The sequence below is a fragment of the Rhinatrema bivittatum genome, chromosome 6 (genome assembly GCF_901001135.1).
Source record: "Rhinatrema bivittatum chromosome 6, aRhiBiv1.1, whole genome shotgun sequence".
NCBI lineage: Eukaryota > Metazoa > Chordata > Amphibia > Gymnophiona > Rhinatrematidae > Rhinatrema > Rhinatrema bivittatum.
Window position 1 is genome coordinate 255,283,520 of NC_042620.1, and position 15,668 is coordinate 255,299,187.

General features: G+C 48.0%; 1 protein-coding gene and 1 long non-coding RNA gene across 2 annotated transcripts in view; one reads left to right on the forward strand and one right to left on the reverse strand.

Moving 5' to 3' along the window:
- LOC115094690 (transmembrane protease serine 9-like) overlaps window positions 1-3,944 on the reverse strand; it is a 58,177-nt gene extending 54,233 nt beyond the window's left edge. The window contains exons 1-2 of the mRNA XM_029607941.1: window positions 3,869-3,944; window positions 3,633-3,795 (exon numbers count right to left, since the gene is read on the reverse strand). Of these exons, the coding sequence (XP_029463801.1) occupies window positions 3,633-3,795; window positions 3,869-3,944 (239 nt within the window). The remainder of the gene's footprint in view (window positions 1-3,632; window positions 3,796-3,868) is intronic.
- Window positions 3,945-6,195: 2,251 nt separating this feature from the next.
- Window positions 6,196-15,668, forward strand: part of LOC115094138 — a 32,313-nt gene continuing 22,840 nt past the window's right edge. Inside the window, exon 1 of the long non-coding RNA XR_003857501.1 lies at window positions 6,196-6,558. This is a non-coding gene — a long non-coding RNA (uncharacterized LOC115094138). The remainder of the gene's footprint in view (window positions 6,559-15,668) is intronic.

A 15,668-nucleotide genomic window follows, 5' to 3' on the forward strand; every position in this document is an offset into this window, starting at 1 on the left:
GATGTATGCTACCATCGTTGCATTGTTGGAGAGCACTCTCACCGACCGACGATGAACCAGAGGCAAGAACTGCTGCAAGGCCAACCGTACAGCCCTAGTTTCATGATGATTGATGGACCATTGTGCTTCCTGTTGCATCCATTGGCCTTGCACTGCTGAGATTGGCAAACTTCCCCCCAGCCGGAAAGACTGGCATCCGTCAACACAATAGTCCATTGGGGGACCTCCAGATCCATCCCCCGGGACAAGTGTTCGGGGTTCAGCCACCAAGCTCGGCTGGACCCGGCCGGTTCCTGGAGGGGCAAGGGGACTTGAAAAGCCTCTGACTTGGGGTCACAACATGAGAGCAAAACCCTTTGCAATGGCCTGATATGAGCGAAAGCCCATGGCACCAACTCCAGGGTAGATGCCATAGAACCAAGAACCTGTAAATAGTCCCACGCCCTGGGAACTAGCAGGGACAAGAGACGCCTAACTTGCGACATGAGCTTGTCTATCCGTACCTGTATTAGGAAGACTTTCCCAATCCGAGTATCAAATCTCGCCCCCAAAAAATCCAGGACTTGGGCAGGGGACAACTGGCTCTTGTCCGCATTGATGATCCAACCCAGAGCGCGAAGTGTCTGCATGACCTTGGCAACTGCCGCCTCGTATAGCTCCTGTGACTTTGCTTGACTGAACCAATCGTCCAAGTAGGGATGGACCAGGATCCCCTGGTGACGGAGAGCCGCTGCCACTACCACCATCACCTTGGTAAATGTGCGCGGAGTGGTAGCCAGCCCGAAGGGAAGTGCCTGAAACTGATAATGCTTGCCGAGGACTATAAACCAGAGATACCGCTGATGGTCCTTCCGAATTGCAATGTGTAGGTACGCTTCCGTCAAATCGAGGGGCGCTAAAAACTCTCCTTCTCTGATGGAGGCGATTATGGAACGTAGCGACTCCATGTGAAAATGGGGCACTCTGAGAGCCCTGTTGACCTTCTTCAGATCTAAAATCGGACGGAATGACCCATCCTTTTTCAGAACCCAAAAATAAATCGAATATCTGCCGGTCCGAAGTTCATCCGAAGGAACCGGGACGACCGCCTTGAGGTCTAACAACCGGCGAAGATTGAGAGATACCTGACGCCTTTTCTCCAGGGACTCGCAGGGTGACACCAGAAATAGATTGCTTAAAGGACGAGCAAAATCTAAGGTGTAGCTGTGTTTAATAATGTTTAGAACCCAATTGTCCAACGTTATTTTGACCCACTCCTCGTAAAACAGGGATAGCCGCCCCCCAACAACTGGAACAGGGGAGTGGACCGGCGCTATTTCATTGGACTTGACTCCTGTTGCCCCTGCGGCACCGCCATCTCGGGTGAGTCTACGTCCACGAAAGGTATGAGACCAAGTCTGTGATCTGCCGGATGACTGTCTCTGGCCAAACAGACCCGGCTTAGACTGACAAAAACAGCGCTGCCCCCGAAAACACGACCGGATAGGGCCGAAACCTCTGGAAGCATTTGGCCTATCCTCCGGGAGCTTATACACTTTATTGTCCCCCAAGGACTTAATGAGTTGCACCAAATCATCTCCAAAAAGTAATTTTCTGTGAAACGGAAAAGCACCCAGTTGCGACCTGGAGGAAACATCGGCCAACCAATTATGGAGCCATAAAAGCCTGCAGGCTGACACCGCAGAAGCCATAGTATGCAAAGACGTACGAAGGAGATCGGACAAGGCATCCACCCCATTCGCCACCACCTCCTCCAAATGATCAGCCTGCTCCGACTCCGCCGGGGAGAACTTGAACCCCCAGAGCCAACACCTCGAAGAAACGCTTGAGAAGCACCTCAAGTTTACAATCCTGAGGGTCCTTAAGGGCAGCCGCCCCGACCACCAGAATAGTTGTTCGCTTAGTAACTGCGGATACGGCTGCATCCACCTTGAGAACCTTAAGGAAGTCGAGAGAGTCGTCCGGCAGTGGATACAATTTTTCCATAGCACTGCCTACGCGAAGGCTAGCTTCCGGAGTATCCCACTCCCGAAACATTAGTTGGAGCAACATAGGATGAAAAAGAAAAGTCCTAGCTGGGGGACGAAGACCAGACAGCACAGGATCCACCGTGCCCTGATCCTAAGGCGTCGACATCTGACCAGCCGGTTTGCCCAACTCCGCTAGGACATGTGGAATCATCGACTCCAACTCATCTCTACGAAAGAGCCTAAGGACCTGAGGATCATCCCCTTCCACCAGGGCCATACGCTCGGAATCCTCATCCACGTCCACCTGAAGTGGATCTGCCAGCGGCAACGCATCCTGGCTCCCGGAACCGGACCCTTCCCAGACCACCTGAATCCGGGAGACCTCAGGGGATCCAGCCTAGGAACCTGCATGGGAGGAAAGGGTCCAGGCCCAGGCTGCCCTGGAAGGAGCTCAGGATCCCCCATGGGCATAAGGCTAGCTAAATATGCCTTATGTAATAACAAAATAAAATCCGCCGAAAAAGGATGCTGGCCTTTCAAATTTTCCTGACGGGGGTACCCAAGGGAGCAGGGAAGGCTGGAAACAAATCGTGAGAAGACCCAGGGCAAAACTCCTGTGGGAATAACTGAGGAGATCCCCTCCCCCTGCCGAGCTATCTGCATCGGCATCTGCAGCTCCTAAAATGGCTGCTCTTCCTATGTTCCGCGGGAGCGGGGCAGGCGAAATACTACGAGGCAGCATCGGGGCACCCGCATCACAGGACTGATGCGCCTGCCTCCCCCTTCCACCAGCTGCTGCTGCTGACAGGCCCTTGTCCCCGGAAAGACACCGGGAGCAGAGGCTATCTCGGGAGAGCTGTGCTGCCAGCTCCCCACAGGCTTTACAGCCGAAGCGTGCGGCATCACTGCACTCACTGCGCTGTAAGAGAGGGGTGGCTGCCAAAGTAAACACCCGTAGCCCAGGAGGCCGAAGAAGAGCAGCGCAGCTCTAAAAAACAACATGGATCATTACAGGGTTTTTTTTTTAATCGCGTTGGCCTCACCAGAGCACAACCTGTGGTTGTCTCTGGGCCAGGGGGGGAGGGACCGGCTCACCGGTAAATCCCCCCCAGTCACTCATCGGCTGCTGCTCTTGGTACACTGAAATGAAGAGAAAAGTAGCTGGCATGCCTACCACCGAGGAGAAATAACTCATCTTCTCAGGAAGCCCAGCTCTTCTATTTTTTTATTTTTTTTTGAAACTTTGTTTCAGCCAGACAAATTTAAAAGATTCCTGTCACAGCCACTTTTCTTTTTGTTTTTGTTTTTTTTATATAGAATCAATTAGCCAGGACTGCAGGTTCTGCCACCTTCATCTGCTGGAGACAGAGAAATACTGAAGGGACTGCAGGAGGCGCATCCTTCAAGTTTTACTCTGTCTCCATCTGCTGAAAGGGAGGCATAATCCAGCAGTCTGTGCTGATCTGGGTATGTACAGGGAACAGCTATTAGAGGCTTTGTTTATGATGGTCCTTTATCTTAAATAGTTCAAGCAGATTATATAATAATTTGCTTATCATGGATAGCTGAGACAGTGCTTTCTGCTTCTAATGGAGTTCTTTGGGTTACATCCCCATCTGGGCACATCTGTCTTCTAATATAGTGCTCTGTGCACATACTCACCTCTGAAAGCAATGGGCAGCGGTCACCACCCATTTGTTGGTGATCAAGGAGCCTCCACAGATATGGGATCCACTTTCCTGCAAGCTGATCTGCCAGGGCCATTGTCCCATCTGAGCACTGGAGCCCCCTACGATCCGGCTACTGACTACTGGCCTCCCACAGACTATGGCACAGAAGAGAAAGACCTTTTACTGTTCAGCAAGAACCCAACACACTTTTGTAATCCCTACCCTAACCTACTTCATCTAACCCTTTCTGAAAAATGCCCTCCTTCACCCTGTGTACATTAAAAAGCGGCATTTCTTTGGGCATGTTTAAGAACATAAGAAATTGCCATGCTGGGTCAGAGCAAGGATCCATCAAGCCCAGCATCCTGTTTCCAACAGTAGCCAATCCAGGCTACAAGTTCCTGGCAAGTACCCAAAACACTAAGTAGATCCCATGGTTCTGATGCCAGTAATAGCAGTGGCCATTCCCTAAGTCAGCTTGATTAATAGCAGTTAATGGACTTCTTCTCCAAGATCTTATCCAAACCTTTTTTAAACCCAACTACACTAACTGCATTAACCACATCCTCTGGCAACAAATTCCAGAGGAGGAAGATAGTGCATGTACATGATATTTTCAAAGGTACGTGTGCTATTTTCTCCCCTCTGCTGATCACACAAAAGAGCATATTTATAGTATGTGGGCAGTTTTAAAACACACCATTAATTTATTATGAGGATTTTTAAGTGGAAAGTATCCCTGTGGTTTCCCTTTGAAAATTTGGGTAAAATATGTATGTGCCCCCCTCTCTGGTGGAGGGTTTCTGAAGTAGGGGCTACAGCAAAGTCCCAGAACTGTCTTTACTTTCCCGGACTTCTAACACTCTCTTGCACCAGACATCAGCCCTGGGTGCTGAGGTTCTTTGGCAGGGAGGAGGCCTGAGCCTCCAGGGCCATAGGTGCTGTGGTGGGGTATCCAGGATGCACAGTCACTGTCGCGCCTAGCTTGATACTCACAGGGTTTGATGATCCAAAAGGCACACTTGAAGGGAAACTCAGAGTCCAAGGTTGGTGTTCAAATCATAAAAGGGTTTACTTAAGCTTCAAAAATAATATCCAGGCAATAATCCCAAAAATTATAATTAAAAGGAGAAATATACAAATTAGGAGCAAATAGGTTTCTTTGTCCATGGTGACTCATTCTCTTAACTGTGTCCTGGTCCAAAATGCCCTCCCCAATTTGCAGGCCGATACAGTACAGTGCGCTCCGGTGGAGGGCACTGTTAACCCGCGATTGGACATGCATTTTCGACGCGCTAGCTTTACCCCTTATTCAGTAAGGAGTAATAGCGCGTCGAAAACGCGTGTCCAACCCCCCCCCCCCCCCCCCCCCGAACCTAATAGCGCCCGCAAATGCATGCTGATGGCCCTATTAGGTATTCCCGCACGATTCAGAAAGCAATCCGGGTTGAAAACCGGATGCTCAATTTTGCCGGTGTCCGGTTTCCAAACCTGTGGCTGTCAGCGGGTTTGAGAACTGTCGCCGGCAAAATTGAGCGTCGGCTGTCAAACCCGCTGACAGCCGCCGCTCCTGTCCAAAAAGAGGCGCTAGGGACGCGCTAGTGTCCCTAGCGTCTTTTTTTTGCCACAGGCCTTCATTTGAATGCAGAATCGCGCGCACAGGAGAGCGGCCCGTTCTCCCGCTCTCCCGCAACTTTTACTGTATCGGCCTAGTTCCAACATTCACCAGGGATGATGGAAAAAAATTTCCCCCCAGCTTCAAATATAAATGGATGTTCCAAATTCTTATCAAAACTTTCAAGCAAAAATCCAATTTGTCTCTTACCTTGTTAACTGGGCACTAGGTGTAAAAAACAGGGATCCAACCTTTCCTTCCAGGGGTCCTCCCTCTCAGTCAAGAGCTGATCCAAATTGCAAAAAAACCACTTCTCCAATCTCCTCAATACTTCCCCACAAAACTCTGTGTGACGAGGGTCTCCCCATAATAAATTTTGCTAAGCTAGGGGCAGTGGGAGGAGAGTTGGTTTTAAAATTCCTCCCGTGGCTTAAACCCTACCTTATTGGGGGGGAGCCTTCTGAGAGCTTTATAATCCCTGGAAGCATGCCTAGGGAGTCACAGGGTAGGGAGCTGGAGGTAGGGATTCCCCCAGAATATCAAGGAAGCAGCGGATTGTAAGGATGTGCATTCGTTTTCAACGCATTGGCAATCCGCAACGCATAAGTCCCTATTCGTTGTATTCGTGGGTTCGCAAAATGCATCATGATACCCCACGAATACAACATATCATATTAGTTTCATTCTTTTGGCTCGCAGTGATTTCTTAGTGGCCATTTGAAATAGGAGATAGCAAAAACCAGCCCTTTCCTGTGAGTCAGAAGTGACCTCACAGCCCTGTCACAGGGTGGGTCAGACAGGTTGGCAAGGAGACCAGAATGCAACCTATCAGAGCTAAGCATTTTTCTAATGCAGCCAATCACCGCTCTCACTCAGTGCTCTGTGACGCTATTCCTGATGACGCAGCACTATTTATACGTTAAGCACACGGGGTGACTGGGCTAGGCTGCTACCCTGGGTAGAATTTGCACTTAATTCTCATCTCTCCACGGCTACCGGATCCTCGCCATTTCAGATAGTGGATGGGAAGCAGCCACGCCCGCCGCTGCCAGTTCCCATTTCAGTTACGTCCCCGGTAGCCCAACTCTCTGCAGACGAGTTTCACCGCCTGTGGATCTCCACACAACGCGCACTGATCAAAGCCAGTCAGGCGGCAAAAAGGTATGCCGATCAGCAAAGAAGACCATACCTGCCTCTCAGGCCGGGCCAAAAGGTATGGCTGAGCACACAGTTCATCCACCTGAAGCTGCCATCAGCACGACTGGCCCCGCGATTTATTGGGCCGCTTCCTATCATCCGACAGGTTGGTGCCGTTTCATATCAGCTCCGTCTTCCGCCTTCTCTCAAGATAGTGAGGGCAAAGGCGATTGGCGCCATACTGGCAGTCGATCGCCTTTGCCCTCACTATGTCACAGGGAGCGACATAGTGAGGGCAAAGGCGATCGACTGCCAGTATGGCGCCGATCACCTTTGCCCTCACTATGTCACAGGGAGCGGCCGTCGCTCCCTGTGACATAGTGAGGTCAAAGGCGATCGGTGCCATTTTGAAACCTCCAGCACCGGCACCGGCACCGAGGGTATGATTGAAGGGATGGCTCCCAGACCCCCCGCTAGACCACCAGGTACATGTAAAAGGTTTTTGGGGGGGTCGGGAGGGTGGGAGAAGCAAAGGGGTAATTTGTAAAGGGTCGGGGTGGGTTTTTTTTTTATTGGGCCATCGGCGCCATTTTTATCAGTGGTAGCCAAAATGGTGCCGATGGCCCGAGAGCGGGAGATCGCGCCGGGACCCCCCCCCCCCCCCCCCCCAACTGGACCACCAGGTAACTTAACATTTTGGGGGGTTCGGGAGGGTAAGGAATTGGTTTTAAAGGGTCGGGGTGGGTTTAGGGGTTGTTTTGGTGTGCCGGTTTTCCCGCCCTCCCCCAAATAATTCCTGTGCCCTATTTAACGATACAATACAAATGCCCCTGATGATAAATCGGGGGCATTTGTATTGTATCGTGCACTCTAACGATTTAGAACGATTTTAATCGTTCAAAAACGATTCACATCCCTATGGAGCAATACAGAGGCATAATGATATTCTCAGTTTTAATCTCCATTCCTTTCCTAATATTCCCCAGCATTCTATTTGCTTTATTGGCTGCTGCTGCAAACTGAACAGAAGATTTAAATGTATTATTAACGATAACGCCTAGATCCTTTTCCTGAGTGGTGACTCCTAATGTGGAACCCTGCATTATATACCATAGATGATGTTACTGATAATTTATAAATTTCCAATAGCAGGTCTGCAATTTAATTTCTCAATTCTTTCAGCACTCTGGGAATTATACCATCTGGTCCAGGTGATTTGCTACTCTTTAGCTTGTCAATTTGCCCTTGTACATCATCCATGTTCATTGATATTTTTTTCAGTTCCTCTGAATCATCACCTTTGAATATCATTTCTGGCGTGGGTATATCTCTTTCATTTTCCTCAGTGAATACCAAAGCAAAAAATTAATTTAGTCTCTCTGCTATGTCATTTCTAAGTGCCCCTTTTACCCCTTTATCATCTAATGGTCCAACTGACTCCCTCACAATCTTTTTACCTCAAATGTACCTGAAAACATTTTTATTATAAGTTTTTGCTTCCATGGCAAGCTTCTTTTCAAATTCTCTTTTTGCCTTCTTTATCAGTGCTTTGCATCTGACTTGCCAGTGCTTATGCTGTTTCCTGTTTTCTTCATTCGGATCTCATTTCCATTTTTTGAAAGAATTTCTTTTAGATATTACAGCTTCTCTCACCTCACCTTTTATCATGCCAGTTCAGGTTTAGCCTTATTTCCACCTTTTCTAATATGTGGAATACATCTGTTTTGGGCTTCCAAGATGATGTTTTTAAACAACATCCATGCCTGAGTTAAACTCTTAACCTTTGTAGTTGCTCCTTTCAGTTTTTTCCTAATCATTTTCCTCATTTTATCATAGTTGCCTTTTTGAAAGTTAAATGCTGTGGTTGTAGATTTTTTTTTTTGTGCTCCCTCCAGATAAGTCAAATTTGATAATGTTGTAATCACTATTGCCAAGTGGCTCTAACACTGTTACCTCTCGCACCAAATCCTGTGTTCCACTGAGGACTAGGTCTAAAATAGTTTCCCCTCTTGTTGGTTCTTGTACCAACTGCTCCATGAAGCAGTCATTTATTTCACCTAGGAATTTTACTTCTCTAGAATATCCTGATGTAACGTTTACCCAGTCAAAACTGGGGTAATTGTTTCTATATCTGTTTATTATACCTGCTTTTCTTCAACATATCCTTCTTTCACTCCTCAAGTTACCGTGAAGTAGATATTCAAAAGCCATTTAGAAGGATAACCTAAAGTTCTCCATCTAAATTGCAAGTTTTGGTATATTCAGCCTCTTATATTTCTAGATTTTAGCTGGATAAATCATTATCTGGCTGAAATCTAGACAGATAAAAAAAGAAGCATTCTGGGGGTGTAACAGGGAGGAGCTACTTAACAGGCTAACTTAACTGGATAAGTTGAGATACTCTTATTGGCTAAGATCTCCAGCTAACTTTAGACCTTTTATTGACCTGGTCTAAAGTTACCTTCACACTAACAAACAAGGGGTAAGCAATATTACACCATTTACCAAAATAGTATTTCCCAAACACAAAAAAAATAGTGTTTACAATTATAAATATTTTATTACAAATTTGTAACACAGAATGTCCGCACGTTGACGTTGTGGTGTTGTGAAAAGTTTGGGTAGCCAGACAGATGGTATATCACGTTGAAATCAAGACATTTGCATTAGCTGTTGCAGTCTGACACTGCAGGCGAGGTAGTGGACCCTTGGGCCGGCCCACCTAGGATGACAGGGTAGGCCGGGAGGCGGAGCCACAGGCTGGCGGTGTTCACCCGGGAACCAGGAACCCCCCAGGAGAAGCCCATAGGGTCCTGGAACCTTGGGACTTGGGAAATAGGCTGAATGTCCAGTGGCAGGAATGGCCTAGGCCGGAGCTGTAGCAAAGGAAGTCTAAAGGTATATGGTAGTCCGAGAATCGGCTGACAGGCCGAGGGCCAGCTGATGGCAAGACAGCGGGCGGCAGCGGGCACTGTAGCTAACCAGATACTGAGGCAGAGTCTGTAGTAAGCTGGAACTGAAGCAGGCTGTGGACTGGAACAAAGTCTGTAGCTGGTTGGAACTGAAGCAGGCTGTAGCAGGTTGGAACTGAAGCAGGCTGTAGGCTGGAACAAGGTCGAGAACAAGCCGAGGTCGGAGGCAGGCAGCAGATAGAAGCGAAGTCGGGAACAAACCAAGGTCAGAGGCAGGCAGCAGGCTGAAGCGAGTCAAAAGCAGTCCAAGGGTCAAAGGCAGGAACAACGAACAGACGAAGCGCAACTCAGAACTACTAGGCAGTAGTGAACCTCGTTGCAAGGCAAAGAGAAGGAGTCCGGACGCCGGTTATATCGGGCTTAGGGCGTGACGTCATCAGTGCAGGCGGGGCCAGACTTCCGGGAGCTGTGCGCACAAAGTGGGTGTCCTCGCACGCGCGCGAGGCAGCGGAGAGACGGGCAAGCAATGGCGGCCGCCACATGGAGCAGGCAGCGCCGCTGGGGGCCCAGCCACACGGAACGCGGCGTCTCCAGCGGCGGAGGTAGGCACCGTTCAGTCCTAGCGGAGGGGAAGCGGCGGAGACCGCAACATTAGTGTGTGATTAACAAACCGTGGTACGTTTGGACTAATGAAAAAAATGGAGTAGATGGAGTTTAGAATTGGTGGCGTTCAAACTTTGGGTAATGAATCCAGGATAGTGACCTTTCGGCTTTGTGATGTAAAAATATAACATGTTGGTGTCCATTTTGTAGAATGGTTTATGAGCATGGAGAATAGTATCAGATACTGTGTACAGTGCATGGTACATATATATGGAATGTGGTTTTAATTGGGAATCCCCTGAAGATGACGAGTGGGGTCGTTGAAACTAGGTCTTAGTAGGGGTAGATATTTTATGTCATGTTTTGTGTTACAAATTTGTAATAAAATATTTATAATTGTAAACACCATTTTTTCTGGTCTAAAGTTAGCCAGTTACCTTATACGGCTAACTTTAAATTTATCTAGGTATATTCAGTGGCACAGCTGCCCCACCAATTATCCGGCTAAGTTAGCCTGATAAGCCTATTGTATCTAACTTACTTAGCCGGCTATGCTTAAATATTGACCCCTGTATGTTTATGTTCCCTCCACCATCCTGACTTTCCTGGGACTCCTGTGAGTGGTTGGTGGTTACCTGGGGTTGTGTTCTGGGTAGCTCCAGGACCTGCAATGAGAGAGAATGTTAGGGGGAGTGTTGTCTTGTGCTGGATCCCTAAATATCACAGCCAAATTATCTTGTCCACTGCCTGACCCTCTCTGTTGCATCAACAGTTTCTATATCTGTTTATTGCCCCTGCTTTTCTCCAGCATATTCTTTTCTGTTACGATTCACAGTTTGCAGAGCTCACCTGTGACCTCACCACTCACATGGGCCCCACACCCACTCAACTTCCACCTTCCGCAGCAATATGCCACTTCATCTCTTCATGGCAGGACGCCGCCAGTAATAGCACCTTATGGGGCCCTCTTAGGTGCATACAAGCTGCACTTCCCATCTCTTAAAGGCAGCATTCCGGGAAAGTGGCAATGGCGCTGTCTGATGACATCATCCCTGCTGCCCTATACAGGGCTGGCTTGGACATCCCATCTTTGCCTCAGTAATTTGCCTTTTCGCTCCATTTGATTTGTTCACTTGTTCTCATATTTATACTTGTTCACTTGTTCTCATTTTTATTCTCATATTTATACTAGACCCTATGTTTTAATGTAACGCCTTAGCTGCCACCGTTATGTTGTTCTATTTAATCTATTAGAAGCTTTGTTTTAATGTAACGCCTTAACCGCGATTGTTCTGTTAGATTGTAAACCGATATTATTTGTCAATTGTACAAGAATGTCGGTATATAAGAATTAAAAATAAATAAATAAATAATGGGTCATCCTCAGTCCTTGAAATGTGAGTTACTGTGTTACTGAGCCTGCCTTGTCTCCCCAAACCTTCCCCTGCCTTGTTTCTCCAACCCAGCCTGCCTGTATTCTCTCCTCTCGGATTAACCATTGATATTGATCTTAGCCTGGACTGTCTTACTCTTGCCTGCCACCCGCCACTGACCTTAGCCTGGTCTCTCTTTACTCTTGCATTCTTCCTGCCACTGACCTTAGCCAGGACTCCTTTTACTCCTGTCAACCACCTGCCTCTGACCTCAGCCTGGCCCCAGATCTGCCTAATCCCAGAGACTGCCACCTAAGACTTGTCGGCCCCCGGAACCCAAAGGCTCAACCCAAGGGAAAAGTGGCTGGTATAGGTGAAGCTCTTGTCCAGTCTCTGCACCTAACCCTTCCACCAGTTGGTGGTGAGGGCCTACAGGATCCTCCCTGCAGATTGAGCCAACCTCACCCCAGAACAGGGGTCCACAATCCTAACAGGTTGCTGAGGCCATGGACCCAGTGGCCCGGTCTTTGCTCCAGGAGATACCGGGCCTGGCTCAAAAACTTCAGCAACAGCAGCAGGTGTTTGGACAGGTTACTGCTGCTTTGGGGAGGTTGACCATCAGGATGGATGCTGTGAATCCAGTCCCAACACCACTTCTAGTGGCTCCTTCCCCATCGGCACCACTAATTGCCACTGGGTCGGTGCTGCAGCTCCTGGAGCCTCCACGTTACATGAGCGATCCCAAGCAGTGTCGGGACTTCATTAATTTGTGCTGAATCAACTTTCAGCTGCAGTCCAGCCTGTTCCCGGACAATTGATCTAAGTGTTGCGGTCCACCATCCTCTCCAGCAGCATCAAGCTGCAACACTAAGGTCATATTCATTCTCTGACTGTTAGGTGGCACCACATTGGCTTGAGCTTCTCCCATTTGGGAGCATGATGCCCTCTGCTCCAGAACCTCTCCAGCTTTTTACAGGAATTCCACTTAGTATTTGATGAACCCAGATGGGATACCTTGTTAGCGGCTGAGATGCTACAAATCTGCCAGGGCACCTGAACACTCACTGAATATGCCATCTTCCTTCAGGGACTCGGAGGAAGAATTAAAGATGAACTTTCAACCTGGGATTGTTCCCATGTCCTTGGATGATCTTATTGACTGCCAGTTCCAGGAGAGGTCTCGAGTGAACAAAGTTCAGTAGACTATTGCCTTAACACCATGGTTCCAGCACTCACCTTCTCCATCTATGCCTCAGGATCCTAAGGTTAAGTCTCCAGACAAACCCATCCAACTGGGCCACAGTTGCCTGTCTCCTGAGGAGAGGATGCGCAGAAGGCAGCTGTGCCTGTCATGTATTGCACAGATTGCGGACACCTTATGGCCAACTGCCCTGAAAAGCAGAGAAACTTGCATGCCAAGGGTTGACCAGGGAGGTAACCCTAGGTCAGAAGTCCTCTGCTCCCCAATTATTAGTTCCTATGTCTATCACCATGGGTCAAGCCCATCTTTTCTCTGAGGCATTCTTGGACTCCAGCACAGGGGGAAAGTTTATCGACCAAGCTCTGCTTCTACATCATCATAAACCCATTTTTCCCCTGAGCCAGCCTCTGACCAACTCCTCGGTCTATAGCGATCTACTTCGGGAATATCATATGGAAAGGGCAATTCCCTTGACTCTCTACACGGGTCTCCTGCATTCATAAACCATCACCTTCCATGTGATCCCACGAGCCATCAACCCTTTAATTCTGGGCCTTCCCTGGCTTCAGAAGTACCAGCCAACAATCAATTGGTCTTCCCTAGAGTTGGCTCACTGGGATCCATCCTGTCTCTCTACCTGCCTTGCCTCTGTCAAACCTCCCATTCATTTGGTCCTTGCAGCCACCCAGGCTGGACTTCCTCCTCAATATGCCAAATACCAGGACATCTTCTCCAAGCAATGGGCAGAGACACTATCTCCACATCATTCCTATGATTGTGGTATTGAGCTCCTTCCATTCAAGAAACCTCCACAAGGAAGGGTATATCCCCTCTTGATGCCAGAGACCAAGACCATGAGCAACTAAATTGAGGAAAACCTAGCAAGAGGCTTTATCTGCCCTTCCTCTTCCCTTGCTGGACCAGGCTTCTTCTTTGTGGCCAAAAAGGATGGAACACTCCGGCCCTGTATTGATTACAGGGGCCTTCATGCCATTACAAAAAAAGGATTGCTATCCTCCTCCTCTCATATGTGAACTGTTTGACTATCTCCAAGGAGCTCAGGTCTTTACATAGCTTGATCTCAGCGTACGAATACCTGGTAATGGCCTTCGGACTCTGCAGTGCTCCAGCAGTCTTCCAAAAATGGTGTACAACATCTTTCAGGACCTGTGGTGGTCTATTTGGATGAGATTTTTATCTTCTCCCAGTCTCTGGCATCACATAGGCTGCTTGTGAAACGAAGTCCTCCAGCGGCTGCATGAACACACCTTTACGCTAAACTAGAGAAATGCCTCTTCGAGTAAGAGCAACTAATTAGCTTTCCTGGGTTATATTGTCTCCATCACTGGTCTTCTTATAGATCCAGCAAAACAGAAGGCCATCGGAGACTGGCCCCAGCCTATCAGCCTTTGAGCCTCACACGATTTCTAGACTTCACCAATTATTACTGCCAGTTTGTCTCTGGATACTCTACCCTCGCTGCACCTCTTACTGCCTTGACTTGCAAGGATGCAGATACCAGGAAATAGCCTTCAGAAGCCATCAACACATTCCAGGCACTGAAACAAGTTTTCTCTCATCCAGACCCAAGTTGTCCTTGGTGCTTAAAGTAGATGCCTCTTCCCTTGAAGTTGGGGTGGTCTTCAGTCAACATAATAAGAAAATGCCATACTGGGTCAGACCAAGGGTCTATGCTCAATTTTCTCCAGAAAGTTCTCCCCCGTGGATAGAAATTATACAATTGGGAACCAAGAACTACTGGCATTATAGTTGGCACTTGAAGAGTGGTGACACATCCTAGATGGGGCCAAGCATCTCTTTACGATCTCCTCAGATAAAAAAAAATCTGTAGTAACTTCACCAAGCTCAACAACTCAACTCCAGATAGGGTCGATGGGCACTATTTTTTTCTCCATTTGACTATGAGATCCATTTCCGCCCCAAAGCCAAAAACCAATGAACAGTCTCCCTTTCTCATTCCTTTGTTGTGGAGGATATCCCCGAAGTTCCTCAATGCATCATTGACCTTGCAAGAGTCATTGTTGGTTCTGCTACACCTGTCCCTCTGGGGAAGATGGTAGTACCCTTAAGACTATAGGAAAAAGTGTTGAAAAGGGCATACGATTCCCACATTGCAGGACACTGGGAATCTCCCAATCCTTCAACTTCATTCAGTGCCATTATAGGTGCCTCAACTCAGAATGGACGTATGAAACTATGTGTGCTCCTGTCCTGTTTGTGCCCAACTCAAGACTGATTGTGCCCAACCCTGGGGGCTTTTATAGCCAAATACAGTGCCAAATACAGGGAACCCTGGACCCATTAGTCCACAGATTTCATTGAGGACCTCCCTCTCTCTAATGGTGCTACTGTGATATGGGTCATAGTAGACAGATTCTCCAAGATGGCACATTTCATGCCTCTCCCTGGGTAACCTTCAGCAACAGAACTGGCCAGACTGTTCAACCAGCATGTCTTCAGATTACAGAGATTACCTTCATGGCTTGCTACTGGAAAGCTCTCTGCTGAAAATTCGGTATTACCCTTGAATTTACTACCGCCTATAACCCTCAAGGAAATGGGCAAACAAAGAGAATAAACCAAGCTTTCAAGTCCTTCCTTTGACTATACATTAATAAGAGACAAAATGACTAGGCCACCCTCCTGCTCTGGGCAGACTTTTCACACAATAATCAGGTGAGTAGCACCACAGCCTCCTCTCCCTTCCAAATAATATACAGCAAGCATCCAACTTCCATTCTCAGTAGTCAGCCTAGCAGTCTGCTTGGCTGCACAGGAACTTTGAGACCTGTGGACCCAAACACCCAGCTGATATCCAAAGTCATCACCCAAGCAAAAAAACATGCAGTTCTTAGATGCAGGCCAGCTTTGCAGTTCCAGGTGGGAGACCTAGTCTGGCTAAGTACTGGCTAAGTCCTTCGTTGCAGTTAGCACTTCATTTCATAGGTTCTTTCCTTATCCTTAAACGAATAGGCCTGGTAATTTGCCGAATTTGACTCCCAGCCAAACTAAGAATTCACAACATATTTCATATGTCCCTTCTAAAATCATTGAACCTGTCCTGGCTGTCTCACTGGCCCCCCGATCCCATTGAAGTTTCCTCAGAAGAAGATACACAATTTGAGGTACATGAAATCCTGGATTCCCTCAGATGTCATAACCATGT